At 39.3% G+C, this 24,538-nt stretch overlaps 1 protein-coding gene across 6 annotated transcripts in view; it reads right to left on the bottom strand.

The window, feature by feature from the left end:
• The window catches only part of wdr45b (WD repeat domain 45B), a 48,547-nt gene extending 27,660 nt beyond the window's left edge, over positions 1 to 20,887 (bottom strand). For 2 of the 6 annotated variants that reach the window (XR_007264608.1, XM_048611016.1), the window contains exons 1-5: positions 20,654 to 20,887; positions 8,698 to 8,793; positions 4,519 to 4,620; positions 1,475 to 1,562; positions 372 to 466 (exon numbers count right to left, since the gene is read on the bottom strand). Coding sequence is in view for 5 of the 6 variants with exons in the window: in XM_048611016.1 (XP_048466973.1) it covers positions 372 to 466; positions 1,475 to 1,562; positions 4,519 to 4,620; positions 8,698 to 8,793; positions 20,654 to 20,720 (448 nt within the window). In the remaining variant the exon portion in view is untranslated. Of the gene's footprint in view, positions 1 to 371; positions 467 to 1,474; positions 1,563 to 4,518; positions 4,621 to 8,697; positions 8,794 to 11,640; positions 11,809 to 15,964; positions 16,077 to 20,653 lie in introns of those variants that run through there. The other 4 variants (XM_048611014.1, XM_048611011.1, XM_048611012.1 and 1 more) reach the window with 4 other exon arrangements.
• Between the last annotated feature and the right edge of the window lie 3,651 nt (positions 20,888 to 24,538).

Raw genomic sequence — 24,538 nt, 5'->3', positions numbered from 1 at the left:
GAGGGTGGGAGTTGACTTTGAGAATAATATGCATGTTCATTACAAGTATGAAAAGAATTAAGAGGTAAACAATTTCTGGCACTATAATCAGAGGAAACAGGCAAGATACAAACGTCATATTCCTGCAGTGGTGTACGGGGATAGGCAGCTCCACCAAATTTTGTCACTTGCAAAATTCACCACAAAAATGTCAATCAATACTTACATATCCTGGATTTTGTTGAAAACTAAACATGAACGTGGTCGAATTCTTTACTGCCACAGTTACCCATAGAAAGGAGCTCTCAAATTTGTAACAATGAAAATAAAATCATTGATACAGGAAAGCTCAGAAGGAATGCTGGCCCTGAACCCAGTAAACACCAACTCACCTTTTGGGTTGTAGCAGGTTTCAAAAACATGTAGCTGGTGAGGATTGTGAGTGAATGTGAAGACTTTAATCATGGAATCCAGAACTACTACAATTCTGTTAGAAAAGAAAGGGAGAAATAGCAATGCAGGTAAATGTTCAACTGTATTGTAGAGTTTCCTGAAAGTCCAGGTCAACAACCCATCAATTAAGTAACTTCCAAAAACAAAACATTGCCGATTATCTTAGCACTACTTTCATGCATCGAGGACCTCTTCTTAGGGCCCTTTCTCTTTCCTAGAGATCACAGGGGAACCACGTACAAGCATCTCCACAGTGAGGTTGTTGACTTACTTGCCGAGCTGGCTTGTTTCCTTTCAGGCATTTCATCACCATGCTAGCTAACATCAGAAGCGAGGCATCCGATGAAGCGTTTTTATTCTACTCCGCTTGGAATTTATACTGTCCGGTCTGTTATGGCGAGTAGTGTCATTTCCGTTTTTGTTCTGTGTGGGTTTGTAGAAGGGGTCCAGTTCTATATGTTTGTTGATTGCCTAATGGGTTGGGAACCACATAGTTTAACTGGGACAACATAACTGTAGTAGCTCAAGCCAGACACAGACACACGGTTCCCAACCAATAAGGCAATCAACAAACATATAGAATTGGACCTCTTCTACAAACCCATACCAGAACAAAACCGGAAATGACACTACTCACCATAACAGACCGGACAGTATAAATTCCAAGTGGAGTAGAACAACAAAGCTTCATCGGAGGCCTCACTGATGACGTTCCTAGCATGGCGATGAAACGTCTGAACGAAAACAAGCCAGCTCAGAGAGCAAGTCAACAACCTCACACAACCCGAGCTACAAAATCTTTGCTAAAAAAACTTTATGCGCTTCCACAATTGCAGATGTCAGGTTGATGGGCCTGTAGTTCCCTTGCTTGGATTTGTTATACTGTTTGAAAAATGGAATCAAGTTATCACCGCCATCTAAAATGGAATTAGCCTATATTATATTCAGTGAAGTTATAAGCATTGTGAAAATGAAAACAAAAAAAAAAAAAAAAGGTAAAAAGACCATATTTCAGGACGCCATTTAAATTTCTAAAAATTACCTGTCTCTCCGTAGTTTAACTGCTTTAACTTCTGTTGAAAATTCAATTTCAATAACAGTCTTCTTCTTTAAATCATCCCATATCATTACTGTAAAATACCACAGCATTTCATCATTTCTACAACATGAACTCAAATCAATCCCATAAGTTTAATAAATTATTCTCCCTTACTTCAGGATATACAATTGCAGATGACAAGTAAACTTGGGATCAATCTTACTTCCTTACTTGTCACATTTCCCCTACGTCATCATCCTTCTGTTATTAACTCTTAGATCACAGAATTTTTTACTTCGACTCTGTCCCAAACATGTGCTTTAGTTCATTCCTTTCCTTTGCCTGCCTTTGTAACCAGATGCACCTTCATTCTGGTCGAAAGGAAGGCCTGCCCAAAAATCTCTCTCAATACCTTTGCCAGATCTGAGCATTTCTAGCTTTTTATTTTAAATTTCATATCTCCAGCATCAGCAAAATTTTGCTTTTGTCTTTCAACTAAATCTTAATTAGCTTCCAGAGATCCTTTTAACAAATGGCTAATTGTGCATTGCAGCAAAGAAACAGAGGTATCAGAGACTGTTATGGTTGTGGAATTTCATTCCATCAAATTTTGTTTGTTGGATATTTTCACACGATTATTTTTAAAAATAAAACTTTTCCTTCCCTCAAATCCAATTTTCTTGCCCCTCATTGTTTTTCTCTCATTAGAGTGAGACTACCCAATTTGCTCTTGCAAATAGCCAAAGTAGACTCAATAGGCAGAACTATCTCCTTTGATTCCATGCAAATAAATAAACAATAGTCAGCCCAGATGGGACACTCAAAAAAAAAAAGCCAGTCAATGAAACAAAAACTTATGAAAAGAAAAGTTGTCAAAATTAAATTAAAATGTCATTTTGGGATGGTGATGCACCTAGCTCGTGCCACCCATTTATCACAGAAGACTTGTACAGTTCCAGTGGACTTTGCAAGTTGTCTCTCAGTGACCACCCGAACACAGACATAGAATCATAGGAGATATCTGAGCTTATGCTTCTGATTTACACTCCTTTCTCAATCCTTGTTCTGCTTGTTCACAATCCTTCAATCTGACTAGTGAAGAAAATACTTGATTGCTTTCCATTTCATTCAGGACCCATGCTCACAATCGCAATCAGAGGTTGGTAGCTCACATTTCTAAATTACAGCACAAAACACTGTCAAAATAAAACTACGCCAAGATACATGGAGGTTAAACAGGGATTCTTCCCAAAGAGTTTCCAAAAAGCCAGAAGAAATTCTCCAATCACAGGCTGTTTCTCAGTCCTATTTGCCATGAATGCAGACACAGAGTCTATTAGCAGCAAAGTTTGGAGAAATGCAGCCTAAAACTGGAGGTGCAGTGAAAGGCGAGTCATGACAGTGAGCAAGGTGCTGGGTAATAAGTAGCAGGTCTAAATAAGGAATAGGAATCAGTGCAGGCTTGGTGGGCCGAAGGACCTGTTCCCGTGCTCTATTGTTTTTTGTTTATTGTTCTGTATGACTGCCTAGCTTATCAATTCCAGATTTTTATCAAATTCAATTTCCACCGTTTTCCACAGCGAGGTTTGAACCTATGTCTGCAAAACATTATTCTGGGCTTGGATTACTGGTCCAGGTGTCATTGCCACCGCCCCAATTGTACTTGGTCTCCAAGTATTACAAGGATATATTAAACAAATTGGGTAGTTTTTCATGGAATTTAAAAGGTTAAGTGAAACAGATAAGGTAGATAGAAAGAAAATATTTTCACTAGTTAAGGTACCTAGGACTACACGGTCGTGGTTTAAAAATTAGACCCAGATATCTAGGGGCAAACTTAGGAAACATTTCTGTACAAAAGGAACAGGTGAAGTGTGGCATTCTTTTCGGCAAGTGTCCCCATGATGTATCAACTGTAAATTTTTGATCTCATACTAATCAATTCAAGAGATTTGGGTATATTGGATTAGGTCATAGTTCAGCCATGATCCCAGTGAATGGCAGACCAAGCTCAAGGGGCAAAATGGCCTTCTCTTATTCTTTTATTCACAGAAAGTGAACACAGCAAGATGCAAGAAGATTCACAACTAAAAATCAGTGCAACTTGCCTTTCAAAACAATATAATAATTAACACCATGTATTAGCCTGCATTTTTAGGTAATCTTCTGTGGACCAAAGACTTTCAAGCAATGGAATTAAAGTTGTTGTTGATGTCCAAGACAGAATCACTTACAGTTTTCAATCTGGAAGAAAAACTTCAATTTCTACGCTATTTGCATTCTAACAATTTTTTTTTTTAGAAAGACAAACCAAACAGATTTAAATCACGGCATTTAAGTAGCTCGCTTCAATACCTACCTGTGGACAAATGATTAAAAATGTAAAATTATTTGTGATCCAAGTATTAAAACATGCATGCATGTCACTATGTTAAATTTCTCATACCATTGCATTTTTAACGTGTTCAGGCTACATGTGGAGTAACAAATGGTCCACTTCCTGATTTTAGAAATTTCATCTTAATACATAGCAATAAGAATCAGTGAAAATACATTTGGTACATGGTGTATGAAAATACAAATCCAGATAATTCTGCATCAGAAACATTAGACAAATACAATTTCTGAAAAATTTTATTTATGTGGATAACGCTGGCAAGACTGCATTTATTGCCCATTTCTAGATGCTCTGGTATGAGGTGATCTTCTAGCGATATTGGTTCAGCAATTCTTCAGGAAGTATCATCAGCTACTCTCGAATCACAATACTTGAAGAATTGTACTGAAACAGTTGGGTTTAAATGTAAATCTGGTGTATTATACAGTAATTTTCTCTGGTTCCAGGACATCAAGATCGCGATTTACTATGGTTAGATTATGACACGGAGTTGCCAGTCCAACAGCATAACTACTACACCGTTGTAACCAACTTAAGTTGCATCTTCAAATCAAGTCACAAACCAGTTTCAATATGGCACAAGTATTAAAACGATCTAATCACAAGGGGGCTAATTCTCAATATCATATTTCCACTGACCAAGCTATACCTTTATTGGGAGGATACTTGGGCTTTTTACCACCTCCAACCAAAGCTAAGTAATTACATCGAAAAAGCATTTCAACATGACCAACTCCTCCTTCCATGAATTCTGTAAAAGAAAAGAAAAATTGCTCAAATGGTGGACAACAGTCAGATCTACCAAAAAGAGTGGCATAAATTAAACTAAGAAATAATGGGTAACATTCCAACCTAGAAGACACAAGTTCTGGGTTTGAGCCCCATCCCAGAACATTTTTTGCATCACAATATTAGTTAGACCAGGAGGGATTCTTAGTGAACTGAGAGATAAAGAACTGTGGAGCCTCTGCCATCATTATCCATATTTCCCGAATTTAACTTGCATGTAAAAAAAAAAAATGCATTTTGCTACAGCAACTCTAAGTTATCTGTAACACACCATCACCATCTTATACCAGAAGGCAGTCAGATTGTGCCTGTACAAAAGTTCTAAAGAACTTTTGCTCATACTCAAATGCTGTGATTCAAAACAAAGTGATAAATACCATTATCTTTTAAATCAGCATATTGCTTAAAAACTATCATTCTATGTTGGTTAGTAATAGGGGTCAACGTTGTCAGTTGACAGTACTATTTTCTTCAAAACAAATGGACACTACATCACTGTGTTACAGGTCAACAGCAAGAAAATCAGACGATGGCCGATACAGGTCAAGAATGGAGCTTTGTTGAGTGTGGCGGAGGTGGGGGGAAATAGTTTGATCACACAAGTGCAACCAAATACTTTATTTGCTGCTGTCAAGACAAGCCATTCAAGACTGCAGAGACAAGATGGTATCATCCTTCATCCTGAAATTATCTTTAAAAAACAATGCTCTTCTTGATAAAGTGGTTCACATCCTTTATTAAAGCAGTATTTTCATATTAAAAATAATTTAGACCCTGGAGAGAAAAAAAAAAGTGGTGGACAAGAGAAGATCGTGGCTGAGAGCTGCTCTTGGTTTTGAGGTTTATTCAGCATTACTCACTTCCTTGGGGCAGTAATTGCAGTTTTTTTTTAAATGTTTGCAATTTTTTTAAAAAAAGTTCCAAAAACAAAAACAAAGATACTTTAAAAAGGAAGGAGAGAGAGAATTTTGGGAAAGTGACCACATGGCAAGGTCGGAGACTAAGAAATTGCACAAGGGGCTCTGGATATCGGGTTTCACAGAAATAACAAAGAAATAATGCAGTTTCATACCTGATGATGTCATAGGTCTAATATCCAGCTTCCGTGCAGCTGCGGAGGTATCAGTGATTTAGCAAAAAAAAAACAAAAAACCACTGCCCAAAATGACAGAATAGGATGGCTTTGGGTTTTTGACTCTGATCAGCTAAGTGTTTGATTTTAAGACTTCTAAAAAAAAACTTCAATTTTTTTTGCAAATCTATAGCAATGAATAAGGTAAGGGCATTTTTGTTTATGTTTATGCTGTGATCTGTCTCCTGATTGACTTTTTATATTATGAATTGGTATTAAATTATCCCAGAGCAGTAGGACTGTGCTAACGCTGCACTTTTGAGCAAAGTGTGTTATGTTTGTTTTTAAGGTAATGTCTGGGTCTGTAGATTGTTAAAGGGTCAGAAATGGCTTTTAGTAGGGTGATGTGCTCTTCCTGTCAGACATGAAAGATCATGGAGAATTTGAAAGTTCCTGGAGACTATGTCTGCAGGAAGTACGTTTGGTTGCAAATCCTATTGGACCACATGGATCAGTTGGATTAGCAGTTAGAGGCAACGAGTTTACAAGAGCAAGAGGATGTAATGGTTGGCAGTTTCAGGCAGGTAGAAAAAATTAGAGATACAGTCAGATAGACGGTTGTCGACTAGGAATGGTAGGAGAGGTAGCCAAGTAGTGCAGTCGTCTCATGACTAACCTGCTTACAAACAGCTATCCTGTTTTGCATACTTTTAGGGGTGGTCTCTCAGGTAGCACTGACAGCCAGGTTTCTGCTACTGGCTACCTCTACTTTAGTGAGGTGTATACGTTAGGTTCCACCCGATCAATTCTAATAGATGACTCTCTAGTCTGGGGCACAGACAGATATTTCTGTAGCTGTCAACAAGACATCAGAACATTGTGTAGCCTCCCTTGTGCCAGGCTCAAGCATGTCTTGCAGACGCTACAGAACATTCAAAAATTGCAGGCAGACCAGAAGCAGGTCATGTTGTTGGTACCAACAACATAGGAAGGGAAAGGGTCACGGTTCTGCAGAGCAAATATAGGAAAGTAGGCAGGAGGTTAAAAAAGTAGGCCCTTGAAGGTAGTAATACCTGGACTACCAATAGTGCCACGTATTAGTGAGAGTACGAATAAGAGGATAGAGCAGATGAATGCGTGACCGAGGATCTGGTGCAAAAGGACAAGGATTCACATTTTTGGACCAGTGGGATCTGTTCAGGGGTAGAAATGACCTGTATAAAAGAGGAACGGGTTCCACCTGAATTGGAAAGGAATCAATGTTCTTGCAGGGAGATTTGCCAATGCTGCTTCGGAGGCTTTAAACTAGTATAAGGTGGGGAGCGGGGGAGGGGGTTGGGATGATAGTGAGCAAAAAAAGACCGAGGCTGATACAGTAAATAAAGGGGAACAAGTCAAATAGTCAAGGCAGACAAGAGCTCATCAGAGAACAAAAAAGGTAAGATTGATAAATTAAACTATATTTACTTCAATGCAAGAGGACTGACATGTAAAGCAGATGAACTTAGGGCATGGTTGGGAACATGGGACTAGGACATCATAGCTATTACAGAAACATGGTTCAGGGATGGACAGCACTGTCAGCTTAATATTCCAGGTATAGCCACTATAGGAAGGATAGAAAGGAAGCAAAGGGGGTCGGGGTGTGGCCTTTTTGGTTAGAGATAATATTAAGGCTGTACTTGGGGAGGAAATTTCTGGGAGACTGTGAAGTTAAATGGGTGGAACTGAAAAATAAGAAAGGGATGACCACCTTGTTGGGACTGTATTATTAGGCCCTCATTAGTCAGCTGGAAATGGAGAAACAAATATGTAAAAAAAACGAGTTCTGAGTTATATGCAAGAACAATTGGGTTGTAATGGTAGGGGATTTTAACTTTCCAGGCATAAACGGGTACTGTCATAATGTAAAAGGCTTGGATGGGGGCGAATTTGTTAGGTGTGTATATGAAAACTTTTTATTCAATGTGTGGATGTACCTACCAGAGAAGGAGCAATACTTTACCTTCTGTTGGGAAATAATGCACAGCAAGTAACTGAGGTGGTAAGTGCATTTGGGACAAGTGATCACAATTCTATTAATTTTAAAATAGAAGTGGTGATGGAAAAAGGATAGAACTGATCAAAAAGTTAAAGTTGTAAATTGGAGGAACGCCAATTTTGATTGTATTAGACAGGAACTTTCACAGGTTGATTGGGGAAGGCTATTTGGAGGTAAAAAGGAATGATTGGGAAGCAAGAGGCCTTTAAAAATGAGATAACGAAAGTTCAGAGACGGTGTGTTCCTGTTAGCGTGAAGGGCAAGGCTGGCAGATATAGGAAATGCTGGATGACTAGAGAAATTGAGAGCTGGGATCGAGTGAATCCCTGGGAGGCATATCAGGGCAATAGCAGTATACTGAAGAAGAAAATCAGGAGAGCAAAAAGGGGACATCAGTTAGCTTTGGCAAACAGAGTTAAGTGGAATCCAAACAAAGTACATTAAAGAGCAAAAGAATAACTAGGGACAGAATAGGGTCCCCTAAAGATAAGCATGGCCATCTGTGTGGAACCACAGGAGATGAGATACAGGTATTTCTGCTATTCATTAATGCAAATTGGCTGTAATGTGATTGATGAATAATGGACGCTGTTTGGATAACGCAAACTGTCTGCTGTACAGGTACAGCGATTTACTGTAGCGTGTATGGAACAAGGTGGAGGTGGAAGCAGGTAGAATTACAACATTTAAAAGGAATCTGGATGCATATATGAATAGGAAGGGTTTAGGAGGTATATGGGCCAAATGCTGGTAAATGGGACTAGGTCAGATTAGGATGTCTAGTTGGTGTGCACAGGTTGGACTGAAGGGTCTGTTTCCATGCTGTATGATTCTAAGACTCTATGACCTTAATTATGAAAACATTAATCTCAAACTCAACAATTGTAATATTTGAGAAAGCAATAGTAATCACAAATCTGCATTACCTGACTGGTGAAACGCCTCACCTTGTTTTTCCTTCTCCTTTAGTGGGTCAGTGTTATAGACTCGGAATCCATTTTCCATTCCACATGCAAAACAACCTGCAATCAAGAAACAAAAACACTGAAAACATCCATGAAATGCCTTATACTGAAAAAGGACATATTAATTAAAACCACTCTTTTTAAATGCAGAGTATTAAGCAGACTTTTCAATCACAAAAATTGAAGTAAATTGGTCAAAGCATTTCTTAGAATCTAAAAATAACTTAGTAAAATTGATTAAATTGGTTTCCCGAAACAAAATATTCATACCAAAGACTGCCTCTGGCATTAACTGGAATAATTACTGTCTGGCCAGTGACGCCCTCATCCTGTGCACGAATAAAGAAAAAAAAAATTCTAGGACGTACTGCATCAACAATGTTGCTATTCCTTAAAATACAGAAGATTACAGAGGACCTAAAAGAGACGTTTAAGATGATCAAAGAAGTTGATAGCCAGATTGCAAGAAACTTTCCCCCTTGGTAGATGTTTAGAACAGTCTCAAAACTGAATAAAACCGAAAGAACTACGGATGCTGTAAATCAGGAACAGAAACAGAAGTTGCTGGAAAAGTTCAGCAGGTCTGGCAGCATCTATGAAGTAGAAAAAAAAAATCAGAGTTGACGTTTCAGGTCCGGTGCCCCTTCCTCAGAACTGATGGTAGCTGGGAAATGCTGGTTTATATTGCAAAAAAAATAGGGAGGGGGATGGGGTAGGGGGTAAACGATAGGATAAAGCCCAAGGAGAGAAGAGTAGTTGGATAGACAAAGGAGTTGGTAACGATCCGGCTAGGAGAGTGAATAGCTGTTAATGGGACTGTTAGTGACTAACAACAGGTGGTGTGTAATGGCAGGCTATGTGATAACAAGGCCTGGTGCGTGGGGTAGGGGCTAGGACATGGGAGAGTTTGGGCCCTAAAATTATTGAACTCGATATTGAGTCTGGAGGGCTGCAAGGTCCCCAAGCAGAAAGTGAGGTTTTGGTCTTTCAGCTTGCTTCCAGCTACCCTACACGCTTCTTGTGGCCCTCCAGACTACTCTTCTCTCTTTGGGCTTTATCCCATCATTTACCCCCTACCCCGTCCCCCTCCCTATTTTCTGCAATATAAACCAGCATTTCCCAGCTACCATCAGTTCTGAGGAAGGGGCACCGGACCTGAAACGTCAACTCTGATTTTTTTTTTGTTCTTCTTCATAGATGCTGCCAGAGCTGAACTTTTCCATCAACTTCTGTTTTAGTCTCAAAAATGATCTCACTACAGACACGTAATCTGATGTCCTCCACCAGGATGGCTTGAGGGCTTTCATTTCTTCCTCGCCACCATTTGATTGAACTTGTTCTTGCATCAATTAACGAATCCTTTAACTTCACTCACTGCCTTCAAATAAAAAGGGTATTACTACGGAAACCCTTAAGGGTCACAACCATACCTGTCTTTTTTGTGGGATAGGAGGAACATTCTTTGTGACTGGCCTATTCAGGTTTCATCATGCACTTCTTTCTTTATACACTCAGGGCTGTTTCAATGCTTCTTCCACATGAAGCAGTTACTTATTGGAACATCTTTCAATTTAGTTTTATCTATTCACTGTTCAGTGTGCAGGCTTCCAAACTGGAGAAACCAAACAGACTGATGGATAGCTTTGTGGGACACCTCAGTTTAGTTTGTAAACGTAACAGGACAACTGTTATTTTAATCCTCAACTTTTCTCTCACATTGATGCAGTCTAAGAGTCAAGGACAGAAATCAAAGGACGCTCAACACAGACTAGAGGAGTAGCACCTCAACTTTCCAGTAGACATTTTACAGCCTCCTTGACAACAACAAATTCAAGAATTTCATTTTACTACCGATTCCATTTTTCTGGACACTATGCCTCCCCCAGACCCACTGTCTGTTTTCTGACTTAATCCATCACCTCACCTTGTCCTGTGCAATCATCCTTTATCTCTCTTCCTTTACACCAGGCTTTCAAGCTGTTATGTAAACGGTTTAAGCTCTGACCTTTTATTAGAACTGGAAAAGGATGTTGAGCTCAAATATTAACACAGTTTCTCTCTCCATATATCCTGCCTGATCAGAGTATTTCCAGAATATTTTGATTTTATTTCAGATTGCCAGCATCTGCAACATTTTGCTAGACAATAGTATTAAAAGGTTACGGTAGCAACAGGGTGGGGATGCCTCCTTCTGGTTCTGTAAATGATTTAGAATGCACCAAGCCATTAGGAAATGACTACAGATGCTACAGTTCAGCAAAACAAGCACAGCATAAGCATGCTTCGAACACTGATCCTCAATCCACTAAATTAGTGGTGCTCAATAGGTTAGTCATTAACCATCACCAACGTGGGTGACTCTTAACTGCCCTTTGGGCAATTAGGGATGGGCAATAAGTGCTGCCTAGCCAGCAACACCCTCATCCCGTGAATGAATAAAGAAGCAAAAAAGAAAAAACAATGGCCTAGTGGTGTTATCACTGGACTGTTAATCAAGAGACTAAGATAACATTCAACAGCAGACAGTGGATTTTGAATTTAATAAAAAAAGTCTGGAATTAAAGAATATAGTGATTACCATGAATCCATTGCCAGTTGTTGAAAAAAACTCATCTGGTTCACTAATGTCCTTTCGGGAAGGAAACGGTCAGCCTTACCTGGTCTGGCCTACATGTGACTCCAGACCCACAGCAATGTGGTTGACTCTGGGCAACTGCGATGGACAATAAATGCTGCCTAAAAGCGACATCCCATGAATGAATAAAGAACAGTGTATTTACACAGTATATTCACGATAGCAAGAATGTCTCAAGGCACTCCGTGAAAGTGTTCATTAAAATTAGTCAGACAAGACTAACAGGGAATCTAGATGTGACAACTCACATAAACGAAAGCAAGAGTTACCATCATTGAGCATGTGGATGTCAATATTCATTCATACAGGACATTCATGTGTACTTCAAGATTTTCCCCACTTGATCAGCACTTCATCGACTGAATTAAGCATCTAACTTTTTCAGCAACTTTCCAGATTCTTTGATAGGTGCTTCCTAAATCCACAACCTCCACCACCTAGAAAGAAAAGGACAGATGCATAGGGACACCATCATCTTCAAGTTTCTATCCTAAGTCACATATCGCCCTAACTTAAGATTGATATACATTGCCAATCCTTCACAGTAGATCAACATGCTGGAATTCTGACCTAACCATATTGTAGGAGCAAACTGCAGATGACAGCCCACAACAAAATACTGCAGACACTGCAAATCTGAAACAGACACAGAAAACGATGGGAGAAACTCCAAGTCTGGTAGCGTCCGTGCAGAAAGAAACAGAGTTAATGTTTCAAGTCTGATACGATTCTTCTTCAACTCTGTTTGCAACACAAAGCACAATTTGGCTTGCTGGTCTTGGCAACAAGATCCAGACCTCAAGTATAATTCGGTGTATTAGTAGATTTAGATCAAGACCTGTACTCAAAACAGGGCTGCTCATCTGTTTTCCGCACTTACATTAAGTTGAACTGAAACTGGACCACCCTGAAAACAACCATGTAACACCCCATCAACATAAACTGTTTAAATATGCATGGAAACGAAAATCAATTTTTCTTTAGTTATATCTGAAAGAGCTCAGAAAAGTAGTTCCAGTGTATTTTTATTTCTTTATGCCCATATTAGTTTCTCAAAAATTGCTATTCTTCACAGCTCTTGTGAACAAGCATCTCCATTATAAGATGAGTTAGCAGCCTGTTGCTTCTAGTCACTACAGGCTTCCATTCTAATTAGAAGATGCCCATTAACAACTGTTTACTAATCCTCTCAGATGCCAACTAGCAGGGCATAGTGCTTACAGCTAAGTTTGCAGGTATAGCCAACTGCTTATTCAGCAGACTCAAAATTGCAAAGGAAGCAGCAAGATCTTCTACAACAAGGTTGGAGTTTTAAGTTTTGTTGATTATTTACTGAAATATGAAGGAAAACTTAACATTGAAAGGTTTTGCCTGTTCCTCCACCATCTTCCTTACTAGACACCAAATTCCGAAAACAGCTATTACATTGTGCACGGTTCATTGCTTTCTCCAGATGGCGTCTGTCACACACAACAATTTCTTAATTATCTTGCTGACTAGTTTATTTATACTAGGGATGTTAATTTAACTTTATAGCTGGCAGTTGCAGAATACTTCCTGTATTTACTAAAGCAGTTCAATTAAACCTACAATTGAAACAAAAAAAACTTAGAACAGCCTCACACATATCTATTTGTGCTTAGAATATGTCTGAACTCGTGTTAGTAATCGACAAAAGCACTCATGATGAGCAACAAACACAATGAAACAGCTCAAGAGCATGTACATTGTCACTGTGCAACTGGGAGAAGGAAGAAAATAAAGCCAAGTGAAAGGTTAGTATATTTTTAAATAAAAACAGGAAATTGGCACATGCATTACATAGAAATTAATGCATGGACACTGCCATGTACAGTTAAGGCTTGATTGCTCAGCAGTTGTACGATGGTATGAAGGATGTGTTGGCTATGATGGATTTGGAAAGGTTACTAAAAAGGAACAACAGCGGACAGGCAATGGCAAACATTCAAAGAGAAAATTGGTAAACTACAAAAATTGTTTATTCCTGTCTGGTATAAAAGAGTGCAGAGAACAGTAGCCAAACCACAGATTATGAGGGAAGTTACAGAAGTATTAGATGCAAAAACAAAAGCCATACAAAATAGGCAAGAAAATAAAATAGACCTGAGGATTGAGAATACTTCAGAAGTCAGCAAAGGAGGGTCAGGGAATTGATCAAGAAGGAGAACACAGAATGTGAGAACAAGCTTGCAGGGAACTTAAAAACTGCTGAAAACATTTCTACAAGCGTGTGGAGAGAAAAAGACTGGTGAAAACCCTTACATCCATTATAGTCAAAAAATGGGAGAATTTATAATGGGGAACAAAGGAATGGCTAACAAGGTAAATTCATAATTTGCTTCTGTCTTCATAAAGGAAGACACAAATTGTATACCAGAAATAACAGACATCACAGGGGATAGTGAGAGGGTGGAACTGAAGCAAACCGGTATTAATAAAGAAACGGTGTTGGAGAAATTGATGGGGTTTAAGGCTGATTAAATCCCCAGGGCGTGATAATCTACATTCCAGAATACTTAAGGAAGAAGGCCTAGAAATAGTGGATGCATTGGTGGTCACCTTTCATTAAACACTAGAGCAGTTCTCACAGACTGGAGGGTAGATAATGTCACCCCACTATTTAAAAAAAAGGAGGTAGAGAGGAATTATAGGCCAATGAATTGGATATCGGTAGTCGTAAAGATGCTAGAGTCCATTATGAAGGGAATTCAACACCATCAACATGGATTTACAAAAGGGAAATTATGCTTGACAAATCTACTAGAATTCTTCAAGTATGTAACTTGTAGAGCTGATCAGGGAGCGAGTGGACATGGTTTATTTGTCAAATGCCTTTCAAAAGTCCAAGGTCCCACACAAGAAATTAAGGCGTGGGTTTAAGGTGCTAAGGGAAAAGACTTAAAAGAGAGCCAAGGGCCAACTTTTTCACGGAGGGCGGTGCACGTGTGGAATGAGCTGCCAGAAGAAGTGGTGCACGCTGGTACAATTGCAACAATTAAAAGGCATCTGGATAAGTATATGAATAAGAAGCGTACAGAGGGATATGGGCCAAATGCTGGCAAATGGGACTAGGTTTGTTTAGGATATCTGGTCGGCATGGACAAGTTGGACCAAAGGGTCTGTTGCCGTGCTGTACGTCTCTATGGCTCTGCGTGTGAAATTAAAGCACATGGGATTGAATGTAGCATACGGAGATGGACAGAAAATTGGTTAGCAGACAGGAAACAAAAAGAATGGGAATAAATGGGTCTTTTTCTGAAATGGCAGACATTGACGAATGGGGTACTACAGCAATCAGTGTTAGGACTCCAGCTATTCACAATATATGTTAAATAATTTAGACAAGGGAACTAAATGTAATATCTCCAATTTGCAAAAGGCACAAAGCTGGGTGGTAGGGTGGGTTGTGAGGTGGATGCAAAGATGTTGCAGTGATTTGGGCAGGGTGAGTGAGTGGACAAATGTTTGGCAGATGCAGTATAACGTGGATAAATGGGAGGTGATCTACTTTGGTAGCAAAAACAGGAGTGCAGATAATTACTTGAATGGATCGAAGTTGAGAGAATAATATGTTCAATGAGACTGGGTGTTCTTATGCACCAGTAAGCTGAAAGTAAGCATGCAGGTGCAGCAAGCAGTAAAAAAAGGCAACATTTGAGTTTTAAATATAATGGGGAATTCTCCTACCATTTCATCAAGCAACAATTTCCAGACTCCCATCATCCTGAATGATAAAACAGGGGTAAAAGCATGTGTCGGAAATATTTTAATTTGTAATATTTGATAGTTGTATAGATATTTTCAATTATCATTCTCAAAAATTTCAATTGTTCTGAAAGTACTCCAGATTTGCACAACCCAGGGTGTAAAACATATTTCTTGATTTCACTGCTAAATGGCTCAACTCTGGTTTTAATAATTTGATTTCTGTGTTCTGGATTCCAAAAGCAGAGAGAAAATATTTTTGATGCATTTGTGTTTAACCATTTCAAATACCTCAAATCATTCAATTACCTGGATTTATAAAGCAGCTATAAAGTTGTGAAAACTCTTAACATTTCACAAGAGCTTCAAAAATCAATTTCATAATGAACCACACAAGAAATCAGGACAGACAGCTAAACACAGTCAAAAAGTAGTTTTTAAGGAGAGACTTTAAGGAGGAAGGTTGCGAGAAGAAGTTTCAGAGCTTCTGGTCCAAGCAGCCAAAAGGTATTGCTTCCGACAAGGGAGTGGTGAAAAATCAGGCATACACAGAAGTACAAACCACACAGAGGAGCTGACAGAGATTTGGGAGTGTTGTAGGGCTGCAGCAAAGTCCAAAGTCTAGAGACTGGGGGGTGCAAGGCACCCAAAACAAAAAGATGAGAATTTTATAAATCAAGCTGTTGCCAGAACAGAGGAAATGTATGGTTGATGGGTGAAAAGCACATGGCGGAGTTAGATTACAGGCAGAGTTTTGCGTAAGGTCAAGTTTACAGAAGTTGCAAGGTGAGAAACCGACTAGGACAGCACTAATCATCCAAATTTAAGGGAATACAAGCCAAGTTTATGAATCTGAGGCCAGCTTACAATCTGCAAAAGGTCCCATATAATGTGTAAATTAACATCTATCAATTTCCTCTGCATTATCCTCCATCTATTACAGTCGTTCTTGCAAGATCAATCCAATCATGGTCCAAGTTAGACCTGCAATGAATTGAAATGAAATAATATTGAAGTTTTGCAAGATACTAAAAAAAAATCCATGTCAGTTTTGATCCAATGTTGAGATAAGCAGACATGCAGCACAGGAGGATAAACAACAAAACCATAATTAAATTTTAAAAGTCTACAGACCGGAAAGTGGTTGGTGTGAAATTTGCTGAAATGGTTATAATGGTGATTGACACCTTAAATCATAGTCATCCCCAATCCTCCCATGGCAAATTCACACAATGTCTCGAGGAAAGACAAGTCAAAATACACCACAGTGAACATAACAGAGAACTGAACTTGACGCAGTAACTGACCATTCTTCTATTAAAAAAAAACGTAATTATTCTAACAACCATAAATGTTGTGGAAAATTCACTACTGGAGTTATTCTGCTATATTTTAAAATATAAAGACAAATTCCTTAAACACAACAAATAATATGGATAACGAGTGTAATTTTTGTTTTGACATTTGCATTGTTGTAATTAGCAACTGTTCTAATAACTTTTGCAGAAGTCACTGGCCAAGTGAAAGCCATTGAAAATTCTTGCACTTCACTTAATACTCAAGTTAACAACCTGCCACTTCCGACAAATTAGCACAAGCAACCAGCATGGGGGAAGAAACCGCCCCAGACACTTGATACTGTTGCTTACTGGAAAAACAGTTCAAAAAATTCTATTTGATGGATATCCTTCTGTCTTTCCACACTCACATTCCATTTACAGGGCTCTTTACGTGATTGGCATTTTAAATTCCTCGAACTTTGGTTTCCTTGGGCTGTATCCTGTTCAAGTTGGTAAGATGGTGCTCACTTTCAAAAACAAAAAATGGAATTTATCGAGTTTTATAGTAGATTACATGCATCAATACACCTGAAGATTGTTATAAATAGTGGTCATGTGATTAAATAAAATCTACATTCCCACCTCTCCTTCCTGCTTCTCACCATTCATATTCAATTTAACACCCATTCAAGAAAGTGTAGTTTGATTTTAAAATTAAAAGTTCAACGTTAGTTTATTGTAAGCATGTGCAAAACGAGTTACACGTTTGAAAATGTGAACAATCAATTTCCTGCACTGAAACAAACACTAAGTTGTATGATGCAGAGAAAATCATTACAGGAATTTAAGCAGATAACTGAATGATGGAATTATTTTTGACATGGATCAACTTTTACAAATGTAAAACAATATAAGCTTTCCCTTAGTTTGATGCTGCAATTGCGCAGACATCAGCAAACATTTTAGGAATTCATTTAAATACAGACTGAGAAGGGAACCTTTAATTAGGCTGCTACTAGGCCCCATGGATCTTCATCATCATCTTCCCTGCCTAGGTGACTGAGACAGAATATCACCAGAACCCAGAAATCACTATTAAAGTATAATCACAGACTCAACACCATGTAACTTTTTTTAAAAATGCATGTTTAAGGAAACCCATTGGGGGGATGGCACAAATGACCCAACTCATTGCATAGCACAGGTATAGCACAGCTTGTCGCATAACTCAGTATTAACTCAAATTCTTGGAATCTTTATGTTAAATCCGGTGGTGGTGGAAGCAGATACAATAGGGGCATTTAAGGCACTTTTAGATAAGTATATGAATATGCAAGGAATGGAGGGATACGGACCAATGGCAGAGAGAGGGATCAGTTTCATTTGGCATCATGTTTGGCAGAACATCTTGGGCCGAAGGACCAGTTCCCGTGCCGTACAGTTCTATGTTCTAAATAATTGCACATACCAAGAACCAAGATTTCTATAAATTCAAGATGCTTCCTACCAACAATGGAAGTAAATAATGGTTAGACTAATTATCAAAATGGGATAAAATAGCTTTGTTTTACATTGATACTGGATTCAAGTCAGGAGCAAAACAGTAGTCTCTGACTCGGTGTAGTTTAAACCAATAGATGTCGACTACCCTTGGACAGATACTCTCTGCAGCAACAAGAGTCACTTTTTGCACTAGTAATGACATCAGCAATACTAAAACATAGACATGCCTGCAAATGCACAAGTAAAGATACTGATTAAGGAAAAAATGTGAATCAATTATCACAGTCCAAACATTGTCAGAATGTTGTTACTTGAGTATTAACTGTTACTACAACACTTCATATTTTTGAACTGCTGTTATTTAGAAACAAACCCATAGGCAATTTTCTTTGGTGCACAAGTCACCTAATATGCGACACCTGGAATAGGAACCCATGAGGACGTATTTCCCATTTGTGTTGCTGCTGGAGCTGAGTGAAATCATGCACAGCAGTCTGCACAACAATAAAAATATTTAAGCAATTTACAACAGCACCCGGTAAGGATGCAATCAACTCTTCACCAACAATCCAACCCTTTACCAAACAACTAGGAAACAAAGTGGAGCCTTAAAGACAACCAGATTATTATGAAAAATGTCAATACAAAGTATACAATAGATGTTTTCAGGTAGTCAAGCTTTTCAAATGGTTGAAAGAGCATTAATAATGGCGGCAAAATCCAAATAACTATCTTTAAAAAGGTAAATCATATAAAGGAAGTTTTCTTGTTGGTGTAATGCAGAATGTCAGTTTGAATTTATGCCATCCTACTTCCTTTGAAAGATGTGAATAGGACATGGATATTTGGTGAACCCAAGCAGTCCTTAGAAATAGTTGAACAGTCTGAACAGTAAATCTGCATTCCAACTGAAAGGCATTCAGAGAAACCCTCAGTAACAGCTGCACTAATTAGTGTCTTTGACAACCTCAGGATGTCCCAAAGCCCTGCAGTCATTGAAGTACTTTAGGAGATGTAAGTCACCTTTGCAACATTAAAAAGGGATTTGCATCTACATAGCATCTTTAATATGAAAAAGTCTCAAGCGTTTCAGATACCAGGTCTGATAAAAAGTGAAACTGAATCAAAAGGAGACATTCAGAGGCGTGAAAGATTGATCAAGTGGAGGGCTGAATAGCCTAATGAAAAATATTTATTATGGTGATAAATAAAATTCAACCAGAAAAAAAGCAGCTACACAATGCTCAATTATATTGGCTCACAGAAAAGTTGTAACACACCTCTGGAGCAGATGGTCTTGAACCCAGGAGTCCTCAGAGTCTAGAATAAGTGAATAGATATTTTCAAATCAACCTACTCAGAGACACTATTAGCTACCGCTGGAGCAGGTAGGACTTGAACCCAGCCCTCTTGGCTCAAATGTAGGAACATCACCACTGCGTCACAAGCACAATGCCACCAGATTTGTTACACCTATCTTTGTGATTGATTATTAAGCAGAATTTACGACTAGTCAGTCACAGGTGCAAAGCATTGGTACACACATTGATAAAAGCGCTAGACTCGACATGTAATGTAAATTAAAGTAGCTAGCCGTTATCAGATAAAGATTACATTTGTGTGTTTTTTGGCAGTTCATATGCATATGAATATTCCAAGTAATACCGAGCTATTGAAGCAAATACTGTATTACTATCTTAGTATAAACAAACTCCTATAATTCTTTTTACAATTCCACAGAAAATGTTTACTTTTATTACTAATATTATAAACCTCTAGAATCCAAGCAATTACACAACACAGGGAAAGAGTCAAAATATATTTAACACAAACCTGAGATTTTTACAGATCACTCACTTGCAATGAGACCCTATTGATTTTTAGTTACTGCAATGTTGATATATCTCCCTAGAATAAAATCACTTAAAAAAAGTATTGTCAGTCATCAACTTAGAGCATAAACGTCACTTGCAACATTTCCTAGTGTGTCAGCCTCATCAGTGTGCCCCACCTCTAAGGTAACAGAAGCAAATCATCAGGAGGCTGTATTTTCTGACAGGCACAAGCACTTTACACTGCAAATATAAACTTTAGATTCATGGGGAAGGGAGAGGGTAACACTTGGAAAGCACACACCCTGTGATGGAACAGATGTTAAAATCCACTTGTAGCCACTCCTGGCAGGAGATCTGTCACACATCCACCTTAGCCTGTCTGCCTATGTTCTGGGATGCCCATCAGCCAACAGTACCCAGGTCAACCCCTCTTTCTGAGGCTCTTCAATTATAGAAGGGATTGCTACGGTTTTTCCAAAACGTGATCAGAATGAACAAAACACTGGCATTTTGTCTGTTGGATACCACCCCCCCGAAGAGTACTTTTTGGTCTTGTAATTGCAAGCCCCTCTTCATTTGTCTTTTGATCTGCCTATTTTAAAATCACATCCCTCAAGAAATGGGTTGGAATAAATCAGCTGTACCGAGAGAAAAAGAGTCAGCAGTAACCCTATTTAAAAACACGTGGAGCTTGTTTATTTCCCAGCATCAATACGGGTTACTTTTTAACCTCCCAGAAGTCGATAAAAGATACCGCAGTCGGTGCCCAGAGTACCAGGGCAGAGGAGACAGATAGGGTCAACCGCTTCACTCAACTCCCCTTTACCCACCTCTCCAGCCTCAAGGCCTGGGATTCGGAGTGGCGGCCGTCCCGGGCTCCCAGTCAACAACAACAACAACAGCCGCCGCCATGGCAGCGACTCCGGCTGGGTACTCACCATGGTCCTGGTTGAAGCCGGCGTACAGCAGGCCATTCCCGTGCGGGTTGGCCGGCAAGAGGTCCATCGCCAGCCGCCGCCTCAGCCACTCTCTCCGAGCCGGGCTAAGTCAAGCTACGCGGCCGCTCGCTCGCTCACTCACTCACTCACTTCCGGCGCCAGCTACTCATCCAGCACCAAAAGTCGAACGCCGAGCCTCCAGTACATTGCAAAGGAGCGCCAATGCAATCGCTCTCTTTAAAGGCAGCACATGCAGTCACAATGAGGAGCATCACACAAATGGAATTTAAAGATCTCACCTCACTGGAGGTGCTGCATTCCTAAAACATACTTTTAAAAGCCCTCGATGGGTTGTCTGTCTGTTACACATTTTTGCAGAAATCTCACTCCTTTCTATTATGTTCCTGCATATGATAAAAAAATGTTTAATGATAAATGCAAAATACTGTATATCTTAAATAAAAAGAGCTGGAGAAACTCAACAGGTCTAGCAGCATCTGCGGGGAGAGAAACAGTTAACTTTTTGAATCCAACATGACTTCTTCAGTTCTGACCAAGACTCTTTTCACTTTAAACATTAATTCTGATTCTCTCTCAGACCTGCCGAGTTTCTCCAGCACCATCTCTATTATTATTATTATTACTTGTTGAGATAACTTGCTTTAAAGATTTAGCATTCATTATTACAACGAAATTGATGATTCAAGATAGAATTAAATTTTAAGATATAAACGATTTGTCATTGCACCCTTCCAGCTAAAAATTGAGATAATTTCGAATCAGTCTGTTCAGAGATGTTGTTACACACCTTTGGAGGAGGGAAGAACTGAACACATATCTACCTCAGAGGTAAAGGACACTATCACAAAAGCCTTCAGCTACACATTGATGGACAAGTGCAAACAATCCATTTGGATGGTGTGACTGCATTTGGTGCATGTAATTTTGCTGATGGTTGCAGAGGCCAAGGCTTGAGAGGCAGGCTTGGCCTCAGGTACCAATGGGGCTGTCAATTTTATGGCTAGTGCAACAGAAAGATCTCAGAGTAAATGTACAAAATATTTGCAAATAGTAGCACAGATTAAGAAGGCGTCCAGGTTCCTGGCTGTATAAACAGATATAACAAACAAAAAAAGAGCAAGAGTAAGCAAGCTACTGAAATGTTCTGGGTGCCACACTCTAAAAAGGATGTCAAGACACGAAGAAGAAATTTACTGAGATGGTACTAGGGCGAGGAACCTCAGTTACCTGGTCAGATTTGATTCAGAAGCTAGATTGCTCTCCTAAGACAGTCAACGATGGTGAAGTGGTTGGAGAATAGGACTTATTACAATTAGCACACAGCAGAGTTTTAGAAAGTTAGAGTTTTTGCAAAGTGAGTCCAAAACATCCATGCATTCAGTAATCTGAGAAGTCACAATTAAAAGTTCCAAAATCCTGGGCATAAGCTTTAGCAGAAGTGGGAATGATACAAGAGCAGAAGCAATATTATAGAGGTGGAGAAAAATAATCCTCATAAGAGACGTGAGATAGCTTTTTAAACTGAATTCTGAAATGAACAGGATATCAATGTTGTTTACCCTCGTGAGCAGCTGTGGAAATAGTTGAAGTCATTGGAAATGTCAAGGAGAATGTAAAACTGCTCTAAATCTTCTTAATGTTCAATTCAAGGATATTCTGATTCACTCATAATTGTTGTCAGAGAAGGGCTCCTCCCAGCTTCACCCTCAGCTTAACCCCGCTGAACCCAAAGACTTCCTCAAAATAATGAACCAGATGTGGATGGACCTCAGAAAGCAAAATTCTGCCCTCATCTGTTAAAACTATTTGGAATCATTCTGGAATGTAAAAGTGATCTTCAGTATCGTTTCTCTTCAGTAAACTGTCTTCACAAATTCCCCTCTGCTATTTCCCTATCCTCACCAACATCAACGACTATAAGGAACGTGTTGACTTTTTCTTCGGAAAGACTAAGATAACTGCCTCTGGTAACTCCTTTCCTTGCGCATTCTCTAAGATTTTCCAGCCATAACTGTCCTGATGTTTAGGTTCTCTCCCATGACTTCTCCTGCCCTCACTGAGATCATTTTGTCCTTCATTATTGTTGAATTAAATCTTGGAACTCTCTACTGAACAGTACTATGCATCTACCCAGACCTTCTTTTCTTCATTCCTGAGACATAGGTGTAAAGGGACCTTGAGAAAGAAGCTGTGAGCTGCCTTCTTGAACCATTGTTGTCCTTGGGTGCAGAGCCACCCACAGTCCTGTTAGGATGGGAATTGCAGAGTTTTGAACTCGTGACTCTGAAGAATTGGTGATATAGGTCCCAATCCATGTGGACTTGTTTGGAGGCGGACTTGCAGGTCGTGGTGTTCCTACGTATCTGTTGTCTTGCTCTTCTCTGTGGTAGAGGTCGCAGCTTGAAAGGTGCTGCCGAAAGAGCCTTGGTGAGTTGATCCAATGCATTTGGCAGATCACAGAATTGTTTTGGTGCAGAAGTGGGTGTTTCTGTCCTCCGTGCCTGCTCACATTGCTGCTACTGTCCGTCGGTGGTGGAGGAAATGAATGTAAAATGTCATGGATGGACATCAGTCATGTTAGCTGCTTTGCCTTGATGATGTCCAGCTTCTTGAGTGTTGGTAAAGTTGCACTCATCTAGGAGGTGAGTTACCCACAACAGAATGATCAGATTCTGACCTGCTGTTGTAGCTACAGTATTTATATAGCTGGTACAGTTCCACTTCTCATCAATGTTTGCTGTTCAGAATATTGGTAACGAGGGATTCAGTGACATTTATGTTGTTAAATGTCATGGCTAGATGCTTAGATTCCCCCTTGTTAGAGATAGTCATTGTGTGGCATGAATGTTACATGCCAGACAAGCCTCAATTTTGTCCACCTCTTGCTACACGTGGGCAAAGACTGCTTCAGAGTGTGAGGAGATGAAATGGTACTGAACATTATGTAATCATGTATGATTATTTTCACTGCTCACCACCAATGGAAGGAAGTTGTTGATGCAACAGTCGAAGATGTTTGAGCCTTGGACACTACCTGAAGGAAAATTTTGAAGTGATGACCCAAAATTGAGATGAATCATCTCCAACAAACACAACCATTACTTTTTGTGCTTGATGTGATTCCAAACAGTGTAGAGTTTTTTCCTGATGGACATTGATTTCAGCTTTTCAGGGTTGCTTAATGCTATACTGGGCCAAATTCTGCCTTAATGTTAAAGGCAATGCTCTTACTGCATCTCTGGAGTTCAGCTGTTTTGTTCATATTTGGATCAAGATTGTACTGAGGTCAGGAGCTGAGTGAACCTAGTGGCATCTGAACCGAGCATCAGTGAGCAGGTCATTGCTGAGCAAGTTCCATTTGATAGTGCTCTCAACAATGCCTTACATCACTTTGATGATTATAAAGAGTATTTGGGAGAGACAAATGCATAGTCCTATGATCAATGAATTAGTAATCTAGAAGACCTATGCTAAGGTTCTGGAAACATGGGTTCAAATCCCACCTTGGTGAAATTATACTGAAATTCTGATTCAATTAATAAATCTGGAAAACATTTGTCAACTGTCATAGAAATCATCTTGTTTACTATTGTCCTTTAAGGATGAATAGTCTGCAATTCTCATCTGCTCTTGTCTACATATGACTAAATATTTACTGAAATGTGGTTGACTTGTAACTGACCTCTGAAATGGCCTAGCAAGCAACAAAGGTTTGCTAACCACTACAATGTATGATAAAAGAAGTGAAACCAGACTGACTATCTGCTATTGATCAAGGCAATGGAAATAACAACAGCATGTAGAGTCCTGTCGACACTGCAAAATCCTTCTTCCTAACACGGGGGCTTGTAGCAAAATTGGGAA

The sequence above is a fragment of the Rhincodon typus genome, chromosome 23 (assembly GCF_021869965.1).
Source record: "Rhincodon typus isolate 14 chromosome 23, sRhiTyp1.1, whole genome shotgun sequence".
Lineage (NCBI taxonomy): Eukaryota > Metazoa > Chordata > Chondrichthyes > Orectolobiformes > Rhincodontidae > Rhincodon > Rhincodon typus.
This window is presented reverse-complemented; position numbering and strand designations above follow the sequence as displayed.